We start from the raw sequence: 13,128 nt of genomic DNA, 5'->3' as shown, positions 1-13,128 counted from the left end.
TCCCAGGTCCCCTATAAATGCCCATATGCAAATTAGTCAATTCCATACACCGGACGCGTCAGATTACGTCACTTCCGGTCCGCACCGGAAGTGACGTCGCGTCGGCGTCCGATCGTGAATATACAAAACATAAACAACCATAGTAAATCAGTGGGTGCAATGTGGTTAACATGGTCACGGTGATGTTGAAAACAAATGGCAGTTACATAGGGATATCGTGGCCAAATGTTAGAGACCGCTACGTCACACCCGGTTTACCGGAAGTAGCGGTAACCATGGTGACGCCGCACGCGCCGGCTCATGCCGCATCAGTCACATAATGTTATCAGTGGTAACCATAGCAACGTCTCGTCTCTGCTCAATACTCCCGTTTGCCGGAAGTGGTCATAGGGACGGTACTGTATGTAATTATAAACAGAAACAATGTGCAGGTTAAATATAATCCTGCATACTGATGGGCATAACGGAGACCTGGTAATTAATCATAACTGTCCCCAACGGCAACACATCATTAGAATACACACAATACAGACCAGGTGTATTCAAACTTAAACAGAGTAAGCATGGTATTAGCATAGATTATAGTAACAATCGGGATACTTAGACCGTGACACAGACCACATTAGTGCACTCAAAATGTCGCAATCCACACTTTTTAAGTGATAAGGAAAATGATTCATAGGTGATTATATTCATAAGTGGTAGTGGTGCTGTGTGTAATTAAAGACAAAAACAATATGCAGGTAACATATAGTCCTGCATATGATGGGCATAACGGAGACCTGGTAATTAATCATGGCTGTCCCAACGGCAACAAGTTATTCGAATAAACACAATGTTTATACAATGGTGTATTCGTCTAAGCATGCTAAACGCATAGATTATGGTAACAGTCCTAATATCAGAACGTGCGGACCGGAAGTGACGTAATCTGACGCGTCCGGTGTATGGAATTGACTAATTTGCATATGGGCATTTATAGGGGACCTGGGAGGCATATTGCAGTGCTCCTGGTTCCTTGATTAACTTTGCTGATATTGTGACTTTGTTGGATTATCTGGTAATGTGCAATTACCTTGAAGAAGGTCCCAGCCGAGGACCGAAACGCTGGTGAGCCCTTTCCATCTCTGTATATTATGGACTAAGGAACCATTATTATTTTTGAATAAATTTTTTTTTTTTTGAGAAATTAAGCAAGTCTGGAGAGTGCTATCTGTCATCCACTTTGGTGGATGTACTCTGTATTGTACTATTAGTCTGACCCCGTATGGGCCAGGCTTTGATTGGCACCCCAGCAACTACCTGTGTTGGGTGAGAGTGCGGGACTCCCCTGCTTTATATATATATATATATATATATATATATATATATATATATATATATATATATATATATATATATATATATATATATATATATATATATATATATATACCGTATATACTCGAGTATAAGTCGACCCGAATATAAGCCGAGGCACCTAATTCTACCACAAAAACCTGGGAAAACTTATTGACTAGAGTATAAGCCTAGGGTGGGAAATGCAGCTCTAGCCGTACACAGCCCTCAGTGCCAGATATGCCCTCATGCTGCCAGATATGCCCCTCATGCTGCCAGATATGCCCCTCATGCTGCCACATATGCCCCCTCAGTGCCTGTTACTTACCCCTCCGTCGATCCCGCGCTGTCTTCTGATGGAGGGACACGGAGCGCACAGCGCATGCCTCTCCTGTGTCCCTCCTGCATCTCCGGCGGCCGCGGCGGGTCTATTAAAGGAAGTGCCGGTTCGTGATCAGAGGTCACGAACGGGTACTTCCTTTAATAGACCCGCTGCTGCCGCCGGAGATGCAGGAAGGACACAGGAGAGGCGCGCGCTGTGCGCTCCGTGTCCCTCCTTCCCACTGACCTGCCTGTCACACTGCACTGCCACTGACTCGAGTATAAGCCGAGGTGGCTTTTTCAGCACAAAAAAAAAAAAGTGCTGAAAAAGTCAGCTTATACTCGAGTATATACGGTATATCATTTTTTATATATATATATATATATATATATATATATATATATATATATATATATCTCTATCATTTTAAAATATATATCTAAAATATAGGGACACTCTTATGTAGTGTATTCTATTATTTTTCTTAAAATTTTGCATCCTCGGCACATTATAGATGCAACAAAAGCCAGCCAAGTGTACCAAATATGCTAGGTTACAACTTTAACTGCACAGGCATTGGTTTTACACATGTAAATAGTCACAGATAAAGCACAATGGAGCTTGGCTCAAGTAAAGCTGTGGCTGTCTATGCGAATAAGACACATTCTAGGGTATTCAATTATCCGCAAATTGGCGGCAATTTTCCACCCGAAAATTTTTTGCGGCAATCGGGCGAAAATTGCCGCGAAAACGCTCCGTTTTTCGACCTATTTAATTCCAAACTGGTTTCACCTGAAAATTCTTGCAGTGAAAAGTGCAGGTGAAAATGGGGAAATCAGCCTGTACCCCAAAAAATGCTAAACTAACATAAGAAAACAGAAGAGAAGTGTATTCGAGATCACATTAGAGAGTTTTTGGGGACTTAAATTGTGTGAAATGGCTGTTATATGCATTTTTTAAAAAATTAAAAAAAATGATAGAAAGCAAGTTTTTTTTTATTTATTTTTTTAGCAAAATAAATGCTCATTAAATTTGGGGTACATGAAAATGGGTATAAGTATATATTTGGGTCATTTTAGGGTACTTTAAAAAAAAAAGTGGAAACAGACCGATTACTCCCATCTGCAAGCCTAAAAACACCTGTCCCACTCATAAAGCACCCCAATATACCTGTTCCATACCTTGAACCCCAATTTCCTTTACTTTGTACTTTTTCACCCCAAAAATTACATGTCCTTATTGGCCAATTAAAAATAAAAACCTCAACGTGCCTAATTAGTCATTAAGGGGGGTGTCCCAGGAGTTCTGTACCATATCCAAACATTTTTACCTTAAAATAGTGACTTTTCCCAACTTTTTTCACCTGCTTCAGTGTAGGTGAAGTGAAATTAGTGAAAAAATGATCACCAATAAATTTTCCAGGAAAAATAAGAATTTACTTACCGATAATTCTATTTCTCGTAGTCCGTAGTGGATGCTGGGGACTCCGTAAGGACCATGGGGAATAGCGGCTCCGCAGGAGACAGGGCACAAAAGTAAAAGCTTTAGGATCAGGTGGTGTGCACTGGCTCCTCCCCCTATGACCCTCCTCCAAGCCTCAGTTAGGATACTGTGCCCGGACGAGCGTACACAATAAGGAAGGATCTTGAATCCCGGGTAAGACTCATACCAGCCACACCAATCACACTGTACAACCTGTGATCTGAACCCAGTTAACAGCATGATAACAGCGGAGCCTCTGAAAAGATGGCTCACAACAATAATAACCCGATTTTTGTAACAATAACTATGTACAAGTATTGCAGACAATCCGCACTTGGGATGGGCGCCCAGCATCCACTACGGACTACGAGAAATAGAATTATCGGTAAGTAAATTCTTATTTTCTCTGACGTCCTAAGTGGATGCTGGGGACTCCGTAAGGACCATGGGGATTATACCAAAGCTCCCAAACGGGCGGGAGAGTGCGGATGACTCTGCAACACCGAATGAGAGAACTCCAGGTCCTCCTCAGCCAGGGTATCAAATTTGTAGAATTTTGCAAACGTGTTTGCCCCTGACCAAGTAGCAGCTCGGCAAAGTTGTAAAGCCGAGACCCCTTGGGCAGTCGCCCAAGATGAGCCCACCTTCCTTGTGGAATGGGCATTTACAGATTTTGGCTGTGGCAGGCCTGCCACAGAATGTGCAAGCTGAATTGTACTACAAATCCAACGAGCAATCGTCTGCTTAGAAGCAGGAGCACCCAGTTTGTTGGGTGCATACAGGATAAACAGCGAGTCAGTTTTCCTGACTCCAGCCGTCCTGGAAACATATATTTTCAGGGCCCTGACAACATCTAGCAACTTGGAGTCCTCCAAGTCCCTATTAGCCGCAGGTACCACAATAGGCTGGTTCAGGTGAAACGCTGACACCACCTTAGGGAAAAACTGGGGACGAGTCCGCAGTTCTGCCCTGTCCGAATGGAAAAAGAGATATGGGCTTTTGTGAGACAAAGCCGCCAATTCTGACACTCGCCTGGCCGAGGCCAGGGCCAACCGCATGGTCACTTTCCATGTAAGATATTTCAAATCCACAGATTTGAGCGGTTCAAACCAATGTGATTTGAGGAATCCCAGAACTACGTTGAGATCCCACGGTGCCACTGGAGGCACAAAAGGGGGTTGTATATGCAGTACTCCCTTGACAAACGTCTGGACTTCAGGAACTGAAGCCAATTCTTTCTGGAAGAAAAACGACAGGGCCGAAATTTGAACCTTAATGGACCCCAATTTTAGGCCCATAGACACTCCTGTTTGCAGGAAATGCAGGAATCGACCGAGTTGAAATTTCTTCGTGGGGGCCTTCCTGGCCTCACACCACGCAACATATTTTCGCCACCTGTGGTGATAATGTTGTGCGGTCACCTCCTTCCTGGCTTTGACCAGGGTAGGGATGACCTCTTCCGGAATGCCTTTTTCCCTTAGGATCCGGCGTTCAACCGCCATGCCGTCAAACGCAGCCGCGGTAAGTCTTGGAACAGACATGGTACTTGCTGAAGCAAGTCCCTTCTTAGCGGCAGAGGCCATGGGTCCTCTGTGAGCATCTCTTGAAGTTCCGGGTACCAAGTCCTTCTTGGCCAATCCGGAGCCACGAGTATAGTTCTTACTCCTCTACGTCTTATAATTCTCAGTACCTTGGGTATGAGAAGCAGAGGAGGGAACACATACACCGACTGGTACACCCACGGTGTTACCAGAACGTCCACAGCTATTGCCTGAGGGTCTCTTGACCTGGCGCAATACCTGTCCAGTTTTTTGTTCAGGCGGGACGCCATCATGTCCACCTTTGGTCTTTCCCAACGGTTCACAATCATGTGGAAGACTTCCAGATGAAGTTCCCACTCTCCCGGGTGGAGGTCGTGCCTGCTGAGGAAGTCTGCTTCCCAGTTGTCCACTCCCGGAATGAACACTGCTATCACATGATTTTCCGCCCAGCGAAGAATCCTTGCAGTTTCTGCCATTGCCCTCCTGCTTCTTGTGCCGCCCTGTCTGTTTACGTGGGCGACTGCCGTGATGTTGTCCGACTGGATCAATACCGGCTGACCTTGAAGCAGAGGTCTTGCTAAGCTTAGAGCATTGTAAATTGCCCTTAGCTCCAGTATATTTATGTGGAGAGAAGTCTCCAGACTTGACCACACTCCCTGGAAATTTTTTCCCTGTGTGACTGCTCCCCAGCCTCTCAGGCTGGCATCCGTGGTCACCAGGACCCAGTCCTGAATGCCGAATCTGCGGCCCTCTAGTAGATGAGCACTCTGCAGCCACCACAGAAGAGACACCCTTGTCCTTGGAGACAGGGTTATCCGCTGATGCATCTGAAGATGCGATCCGGACCATTTTTCCAGCAGATCCCACTGAAAAGTTCTTGCGTGAAATCTGCCGAATGGAATCGCTTCGTAAGAAGCCACCATTTTTCCCAGGACCCTTGTGCAATGATGCACTGACACTTTTCCTGGTTTTAGGAGGTTCCTGACTAGCTCGGATAACTCCCTGGCTTTCTCCTCCGGGAGAAACACCTTTTTCTGGACTGTGGGGCAGATGTATTAAGCTCGGTGAAGTGATAAAGTGGAAGGTGATAACGCACCAGCCAGTCAGCTCCTAACTGTCATTTTTCAAACCCAGCCTGTGACATGGCAGTTAGGAGCTGATTGGCTGGTCCTTTATTACCTTCCACTTTATCACTTCACTGAGCTTAATACATCTGCCCCTGTGTCCAGAATTATCCCTAGGAACAGCAGACGTGTCGTTGGGATCAGCTGCGATTTTGGAATATTTAGAATCCACCCGTGCTGTTGTAGCAGTACCCGAGATAGTGCTACTCCGACCTCCAACTGTTCCCTGGACTTTGTCCTTATCAGGAGATCGCCCAAGTAAGGGATAATTAAGACGTCTTTTCTTCGAAGAAGAATCATCATTTCGGCCCTTACCTTGGTAAAGACCCGGGGTGCCGTGGACAATCCAAACGGCAGCGTCTGAACTGATAGTGACAGTTCAGTACCACGAACCTGAGGTACCCTTGGTGAGAAGGGCAAATTGGGACATGGAGGTAAGCATCCTTGATGTCCAAGGACACCATATAGTCCCCTCTTCCAGGTTCGCTATCACTGCTCTGAGTGACTCCATCTTGATTTGAACCTTTGTATGTAAGTGTTCAAAGATTTCAGATTTATAATAGGTCTCACCGAGCCGTCTGGCTTCGGTACCACAAATAGTGTGGAATAATACCCCTTTCCTTGTTGTAGGAGGCGTACTTTGATTATCACCTGCTGGTGAATTGCTTCCAATACTGCCTCCCTGTCGGAGGGAGACGTTGGTAAAGCAGACTTCAGGAACCTGCGAGGAGGCGACGTCTCGAATTCCAATCTGTACCCCTGAGATACTACCTGTAGGATCCAGGGGTCCACTTGCGAGTGAGCCCACTGCGCGCTGAAACTCTTGAGACGACCCCCCACCGCACCTGAGTCCGCTTGTAAGGCCCCAGCGTCATGCTGAGGACTTGGCAGAAGCGGTGGAGGGCTTCTGTTCCTGGGAAGGGGCTGCCTGCTGCAGTCTTTTTTCCTTTCCTCTATTCCTGGGCAGATATGACTGGCCTTTTGCCCGCTTGCCCTTATGGGGACGAAAGGACTGAGGCTGAAAAGACGGTGTCTTTTTCTGCTGAGAGGTGACTTGGGGTATAAAGGTGGATTTTCCAGCTGTTGCCGTGGCCACCAGGTCCGATAGACCTACCCCAAATAACTCCTCCCCTTTATACGGCAATACTTCCATGTGCCGTTTGGAATCCGCATCACCTGACCACTGTCGTGTCCATAAACATCTTCTGGCAGAAATGGACATCGCACTTACTCTTGATGCCAGAGTGCAAATATCCCTCTGTGCATCTCGCATATATAGAAATGCATCCTTTAAATGCTCTATAGTCAATAAAATACTGTCCCTGTCAAGGGTATCAATATTTTCAGTCAGGGAAACCGACCAAGCCACCCCAGCACTGCACATCCAGGCTGAGGCGATCGCTGGTCGTAGTATAACACCAGTATGTGTGTATATACTTTTTTAGGATATTTTCCAGCCTCCTATCAGCTGGTTCCTTGAGGGCGGCCGTATCTGGAGACGGTAACGCCACTTGTTTTGATAAGCGTGTGAATGCCTTATCCACCCTAGGAGGTGTTTCCCAACGCGCCCTAACTTCTGGCGGGAAAGGGTATAACGCCAATAATTTCTTAGATATTAGCAATTTTTAATTCATCTGATTCAGGAAAAATTACAGGTAGTTTTTTCACACCCCACATAATACCCTTTTTTGTGGTACTTGTAGTATCAGAAATATGTAACACCTCCTTCATTGCCCTTATCATGTAACGTGTGGCCCTACTGGAAAATACGTCGGTTTCTTCACCGTCGACACTGGAGTCAGTGTCTGTGTCTGTGTCGACCGACTGAGGTAATGGCCGTTTTAAAGCCCCTGACGGTGTTTGAGACGCCTGGACAGGTACTAATTGGTTTGCCGGCCGTCTCATGTCGTCAACCGACCTTGCAGCGTGTTGACATTATCACGTAATTCCATAAATAAGCCATCCATTCCGGTGTCGACTCCCTAGGGGGTGACATCACCATTACAGGCAATTTCTCCGCCTCCACACCAACATCGTCCTCATACATGTCGACACACACGTACCGACACACAGCACACACACAGGGAATGCTCTGATAGAGGACAGGACCCCACTAGCCCTTTGGGGAGACAGAGGGAGAGTTTGCCAGCACACACCAAAACGCTATAATTATACAGGGACAACCTTATAATAAGTGTTTTCCCTTATAGCATCTTAATATATTATAATATCGCCACACAAAATGCCCCCCCTCTCTGTTTTAACCCTGTTTCTGTAGTGCAGTGCAGGGGAGAGCCTGGGAGCCTTCCTAGCAGCGGAGCTGTGTAGGAAAATGGCGCTGTGTGCTGAGGAGAATAGGCCCCGCCCACTTTCCGGCGGGCTCTTCTCCCGGTTTTTCTGACAACCTGGCAGGGGTTAAATACATCCATATAGCCTCAGGGGCTATATGTGATGTATTTTTAGCCAGCATAGGTACTTTCATTGCTGCCCAGGGCGCCCCCCCCCCCAGCGCCCTGCACCCTCAGTGACCGTTGGTGTGAAGTGTGCTGAGAGCAATGGCGCACAGCTGCCGTGCTGTGCGCTACCTTAAGAAGACTGGGAAGTCTTTAGCCGCCGATTTCTGGACCTCTTCTCTCTTCAGCATCTGCAAGGGGGTCGGCGGCGCGGCTCCGGTGACCCATCCAGGCTGTACCTGTGATCGTCCCTCTGGAGCTAGTGTCCAGTAGCCTAAGAAGCCAATCCATCCTGCACGCAGGTGAGTTCACTTCTTCTCCCCTAAGTCCCACGTTGCAGTGAGCCTGTTGCCAGCAGGACTCACTGAAAATAAAAAACCTAACAAAACTTTTACTCTAAGCAGCTCTTTAGGAGAGCCACCTAGATTGCACCCTTCTCGGCCGGGCACAAAAACCTAACTGGGGCTTGGAGGAGGGTCATAGGGGGAGGAGCCAGTGCACACCACCTGATCCTAAAGCTTTTACTTTTGTGCCCTGTCTCCTGCGGAGCTGCTATTCCCCATGGTCCTTACGGAGTCCCCAGCATCCACTTAGGACGTCAGAGAAATTGAATAGGCTGTAATTGCGTTTCACGCGAAAAGTCCGTTATCGCTGCTAATTGAATATACCCCATTGTGACCAAAAAGGGGCTTTACATGGCCTGATTTCAGGGTACCTGGTAGGAGCAAACGCAGGATTTTATATTGGGGGGGGGGGGGGGTGCGGGGGGGCTTCCATAAAAAAAACACACATATATTTCTCTCTCTCTCTCTCTCTCTCACACTCACACTCACACTCACACACACACACACACACACACACACACACACACACACACACACATGTCACATTCATCACACACGTATACTGTATGTCACGCACACTCCCCTTCCCCACCTCACTCACCAAGCAGCAGCTACAGGAAGGACCGGGTACCATTGATTAGGCCCTGCCCCCGTGCGGCAAAATGCCTCTATTTGTGGGTCTTCTGGGAGGGTACGGAGCCAATAACACATGATTCCTTTGGAATAATGTTGTATTGACTTAACAATATAGCAGCTAATGCAAAAATAAAATAAAAAAATTGTCAGGGGGGTTCTGGGTACTCAGACACCCCCCCCCCCCCCCATCCTCTGTTGTGTGCACCACAGCCTGGTATGCCTAGAGAGGCTGTTTGGTGCAGCTGAAGTCACAGTAAAAAAAGGACACATCTGTATATATATTATAGAAAGAAAGAGAGAAATGAGAGAGGTGTTTTAATACCTATGATCTAGTTAGAAAAAATTAGCTCTTGATCTCATACTTTGCTACTAACCGAGCTGCACTTGAAATTTGTATGCTCCCATAGACCTTTGGGACATAACTGGTTTTATTTGTATTTATTTCCTCCCACAGCTGATGATCACCAGGCCCTAATTTGGGATATTCAACAGATGCCACGTGCCATTGAGGATCCAATCCTGGCGTACACAGCAGAGGGAGAAATCAACAATGTGCAGTGGGCAAGCACCCAACCCGACTGGATCGCCATCTGTTACAACAACTGCCTGGAGATCCTCCGAGTCTGACTTTATTTATTCCAACCTCCCCTTACCCCATACCCATCCCATCCCATTGTCTGGGATTTTTTTTTTACATATTTAGTATTAGTGTTCAATATATTCCTGTTGGTTTGTGAGTCTTCCATCTATAAGCAATGCTAATGCATAGGTGCAAGAGAGGCTCATGTAGTTACATAAATTGGCACCTTGTGACTCATCCCAAATATTGTAATGAATTAGCTCTGCTTAATAAATCAGGCTTTTCTCTCCAGCCTGAAACAGGAGGTGTGAGAAGATATTTCTTATTACACTCCCCCTTCTGGAGTCTGTATTTTATTTTACTCTGTGTAGACAACTTGTTAGATGTTACGTATCTTCTTGCTGTGTTTTAATGTTACTATCTTGAGGGTAAGGGCCATTTTTGCAACATCTCATCTGTAATAATGCTTATGTAAACACATTAATATTTGTGTTTGTAGACTTGATATATTGTTATCAAGTGATGCCTGTGGCTATACATTTCTTTTCTTAAATGGAGCCCTTTTCAGTGGGCTATATAATAAGATAAGTGTGTGATTATTTTATTTGATCTCCACTGTATACAATTTTGTTGGTTGGAACAAGGTGTCTGACAGACATATACACAATACAAATACAAAATAAGTTACTTTACCAACTGCAGTGTATATAATCTGTTGTGGAACTACAAGTGTAGTGCATGCTGTACCTTGTAGTGTCACAACAGGTTTGAAGTCACCGTCCTATGTAAAAGCTCTACACCACACAATGTAAATAGCAGCAAAAGCCTACATTTGAGTTATGTATTCCGGCAATGGGAGTACCCATGGATTTTTATCGAAAAACAATATAAGCGAAGTACATGCGTGCTCCCTGCTATATTGTTTCATAATACTTTTTTTTGGGGGGGGGGGGGCTGTGTTCTGTTATTGCTAAATGTTATGTATTCAAAACTTTTGCTTTTATTCTGGAAGGTATATTCGTCATTCAATGGGGTTTTTTTTTTTAGCTTCAGATTTATATTAGCAGAGTTGTTCATTTCTTTTGCCCTGGAATATGGCACGGTGTATTTCTGTACTCTGCACTGGATAGAATCAGAGAACCACTTTGGGGGGAATTCAATTGTTTGAAAAGTCGGTTGGGTGTCTGTTTTTTTTTTTTTCTGTCTACTAGATGAGAAAAAAAAAAGACGCCCAACTGACTTTGCAAACAATTGAATACCCCCTTTGTGTCTAAGGACAATGAAGATAAACAACTGACTGATTACACAAAACCACAGAGGGGAGCTAGAATAAGTAATGCATTTAGTAAAAGTTCCACAAGCCTCTAAATCTGATGGACTTTTTTTTTTTTTTTTTTTTTTTTTTAAACCTAAAATGAATATAAACATGGACTTATTGAAATGTGAAATAAAAGTAATATACTTATCTGAAGTCTCAGTACAGTTTTACAATTTTGTTCATTACTGTCTGATACCTGCCCTCATAAGCGCCAGCTTTAGGGCCAAATATTTATGAGCATGATTCTGTGATATTGCAAATTGCAAGTAACCAACTTGCAATAATGCAACTAAATGACCTTTTCCATGGGCCTTACCTCTGCGGAGAAGCATAAAAAACATGTTCTTGAGCAATAGGTAAATGATGGCTGATTAGTGAAGCTGGAATGAAACCTCACCAGCCGCTCTGTGTAACCTTCTGCATCATCTATATGACTGGCCTGTGTCTGATATCACCATCCAATCACAGATTAACCTGCTACATAAACTGTGTGACTGACCCGCACTCACTTTACCACATGAGAATTAAAAGGGGATAGTTACACTCATTATGAGGTCTACTGGGACTTAATTTGTAGATTCCAGTTGCCCATTACTGGTCAATAATCCTTTGTTACGGTGCTAAGAGGATGTAAAAATTGCAACTGTCAGGAACACGACTCCTGTATCTTACTCTAAGTGAAGTTACTAGGATATTGAGTGTCCTTATTTCTGAATATTTGTTTAGCCCACACAAAGACCTCCAGTGTGTCTGTTTCATGTACACATTTTGCAGAGTCAATAATAGACACTGAGTTGGGACAGGGCAAACTATTAGAGCCTATTGTTCCTTGGATAGGGGAAAAGTGTCCCTTGTGGGCATAGGTTGGTGTACATATTTATACACGTCCATCGGTTATTGCTAACGTTTGCTTGGTATTAAAAGGTAACTCCACAATTTTATTTATTTTATATATTTACATTCAATGTTTGACGAGATTTCTTAATTGCTGCCATCTGGTGGAAGAATAAACTGTTCCTTCCAACATATTTAATTGTGAGCTGGAAATGTTTAGCTTACATTTATTTAGTTTAATAAGACAGTAGTCTGAGCTCACTTTCCCCTCCCTCCCTTATTCACTACAGTAGAACTTGGCCAACGGCCAAGATAATAAATGCTACTAAAACTAATTACTTCAAATGTTTTTTTTTCTTTTCCAGCTATAAGACTGCAAACAAATGAATAAAGAATGTTTGCAAATTATCTTATCGACTGAAGGATATGGATTCAAAAATAAGTGGATTTCCCCTTTTAAGAAGATGTAAAAAAAAACATTTAGTCTTTGGAGGCAATTGTGTTGCTTTCACAAATTACCTTACTTTTGCCAAGCAAGAAACATGACTGGTTCCAGAATGTTCTGATCCTGATTTACAGAACTTTTATGCAGAAACCTCACTTCTAAATAAAATTCAATGTTTTAATTGTATTCTGCGTCTCACTTTCTGTGGTTTTCCTCTGCGTGTTTCTTAGTATATCCTTGTGTATATATAACCTTTTTGTGTCATCAGTCTTTGATCCAGTTGCCTGGTGTGAATGCACAGCCAGCTATTAGTTGTTATAATCAAAGGCCTGTTTACACTATAGTGGTTTAATTTTTTGTAACTGCAGTCAGAGTAAGGGGCACATGCTCACTAGAGGTCTGCCTGCAATCTTTGAAAGTTTTCCTATATCTACATTCAACTGTGTTCGAGTCAGTGACCACAACTTGAACAGACTGGATTGATCTTTTTTTAGAACTCCACTGTTCTACCTACTTACTACTAGTATTATTAGGATCTAGACAGTGCAGCAAATAAATAACTGTACAGCCTTGAAAGAGCTCAGTAAATATCTATGATCCGATTTGTTTGAGTTCTTGTCACCAACCATTGAACTTGACTGTGAACAAAAGTCCAGCAATAGGATCAATGTCCAGTTTGGCCACAAAAGTAGGCTCCAGTCATGTTTGATG

The 13,128-nt window shown here is 44.2% G+C and overlaps 1 protein-coding gene across 2 annotated transcripts in view; it reads left to right on the top strand.

Annotated features, from left to right (window-relative positions):
* DCAF7 (DDB1 and CUL4 associated factor 7) overlaps window positions 1–12,603 on the top strand; it is a 54,805-nt gene extending 42,202 nt beyond the window's left edge. The window contains exons 7-8 of one of the 2 annotated variants that reach the window (XM_063960003.1): window positions 9,695–9,861; window positions 12,338–12,603. In XM_063960003.1, coding sequence (XP_063816073.1) covers window positions 9,695–9,861; window positions 12,338–12,343 — 173 coding nt within the window. In that variant the 3' untranslated portion in view covers window positions 12,344–12,603. Of the gene's footprint in view, window positions 1–9,694; window positions 11,292–12,337 lie in introns of those variants that run through there. The other variant, XM_063960002.1, reaches the window with a different exon arrangement.
* The last annotated feature ends 525 nt before the right edge of the window (window positions 12,604–13,128 follow it).

Source organism: Pseudophryne corroboree, chromosome 3 (assembly GCF_028390025.1).
Source record: "Pseudophryne corroboree isolate aPseCor3 chromosome 3, aPseCor3.hap2, whole genome shotgun sequence".
Taxonomy (NCBI): Eukaryota; Metazoa; Chordata; class Amphibia; order Anura; family Myobatrachidae; genus Pseudophryne; species Pseudophryne corroboree.
The sequence above is the reverse complement of the archived record's forward strand: the minus strand, read 5'-3'. Positions and strand labels throughout refer to the sequence as shown.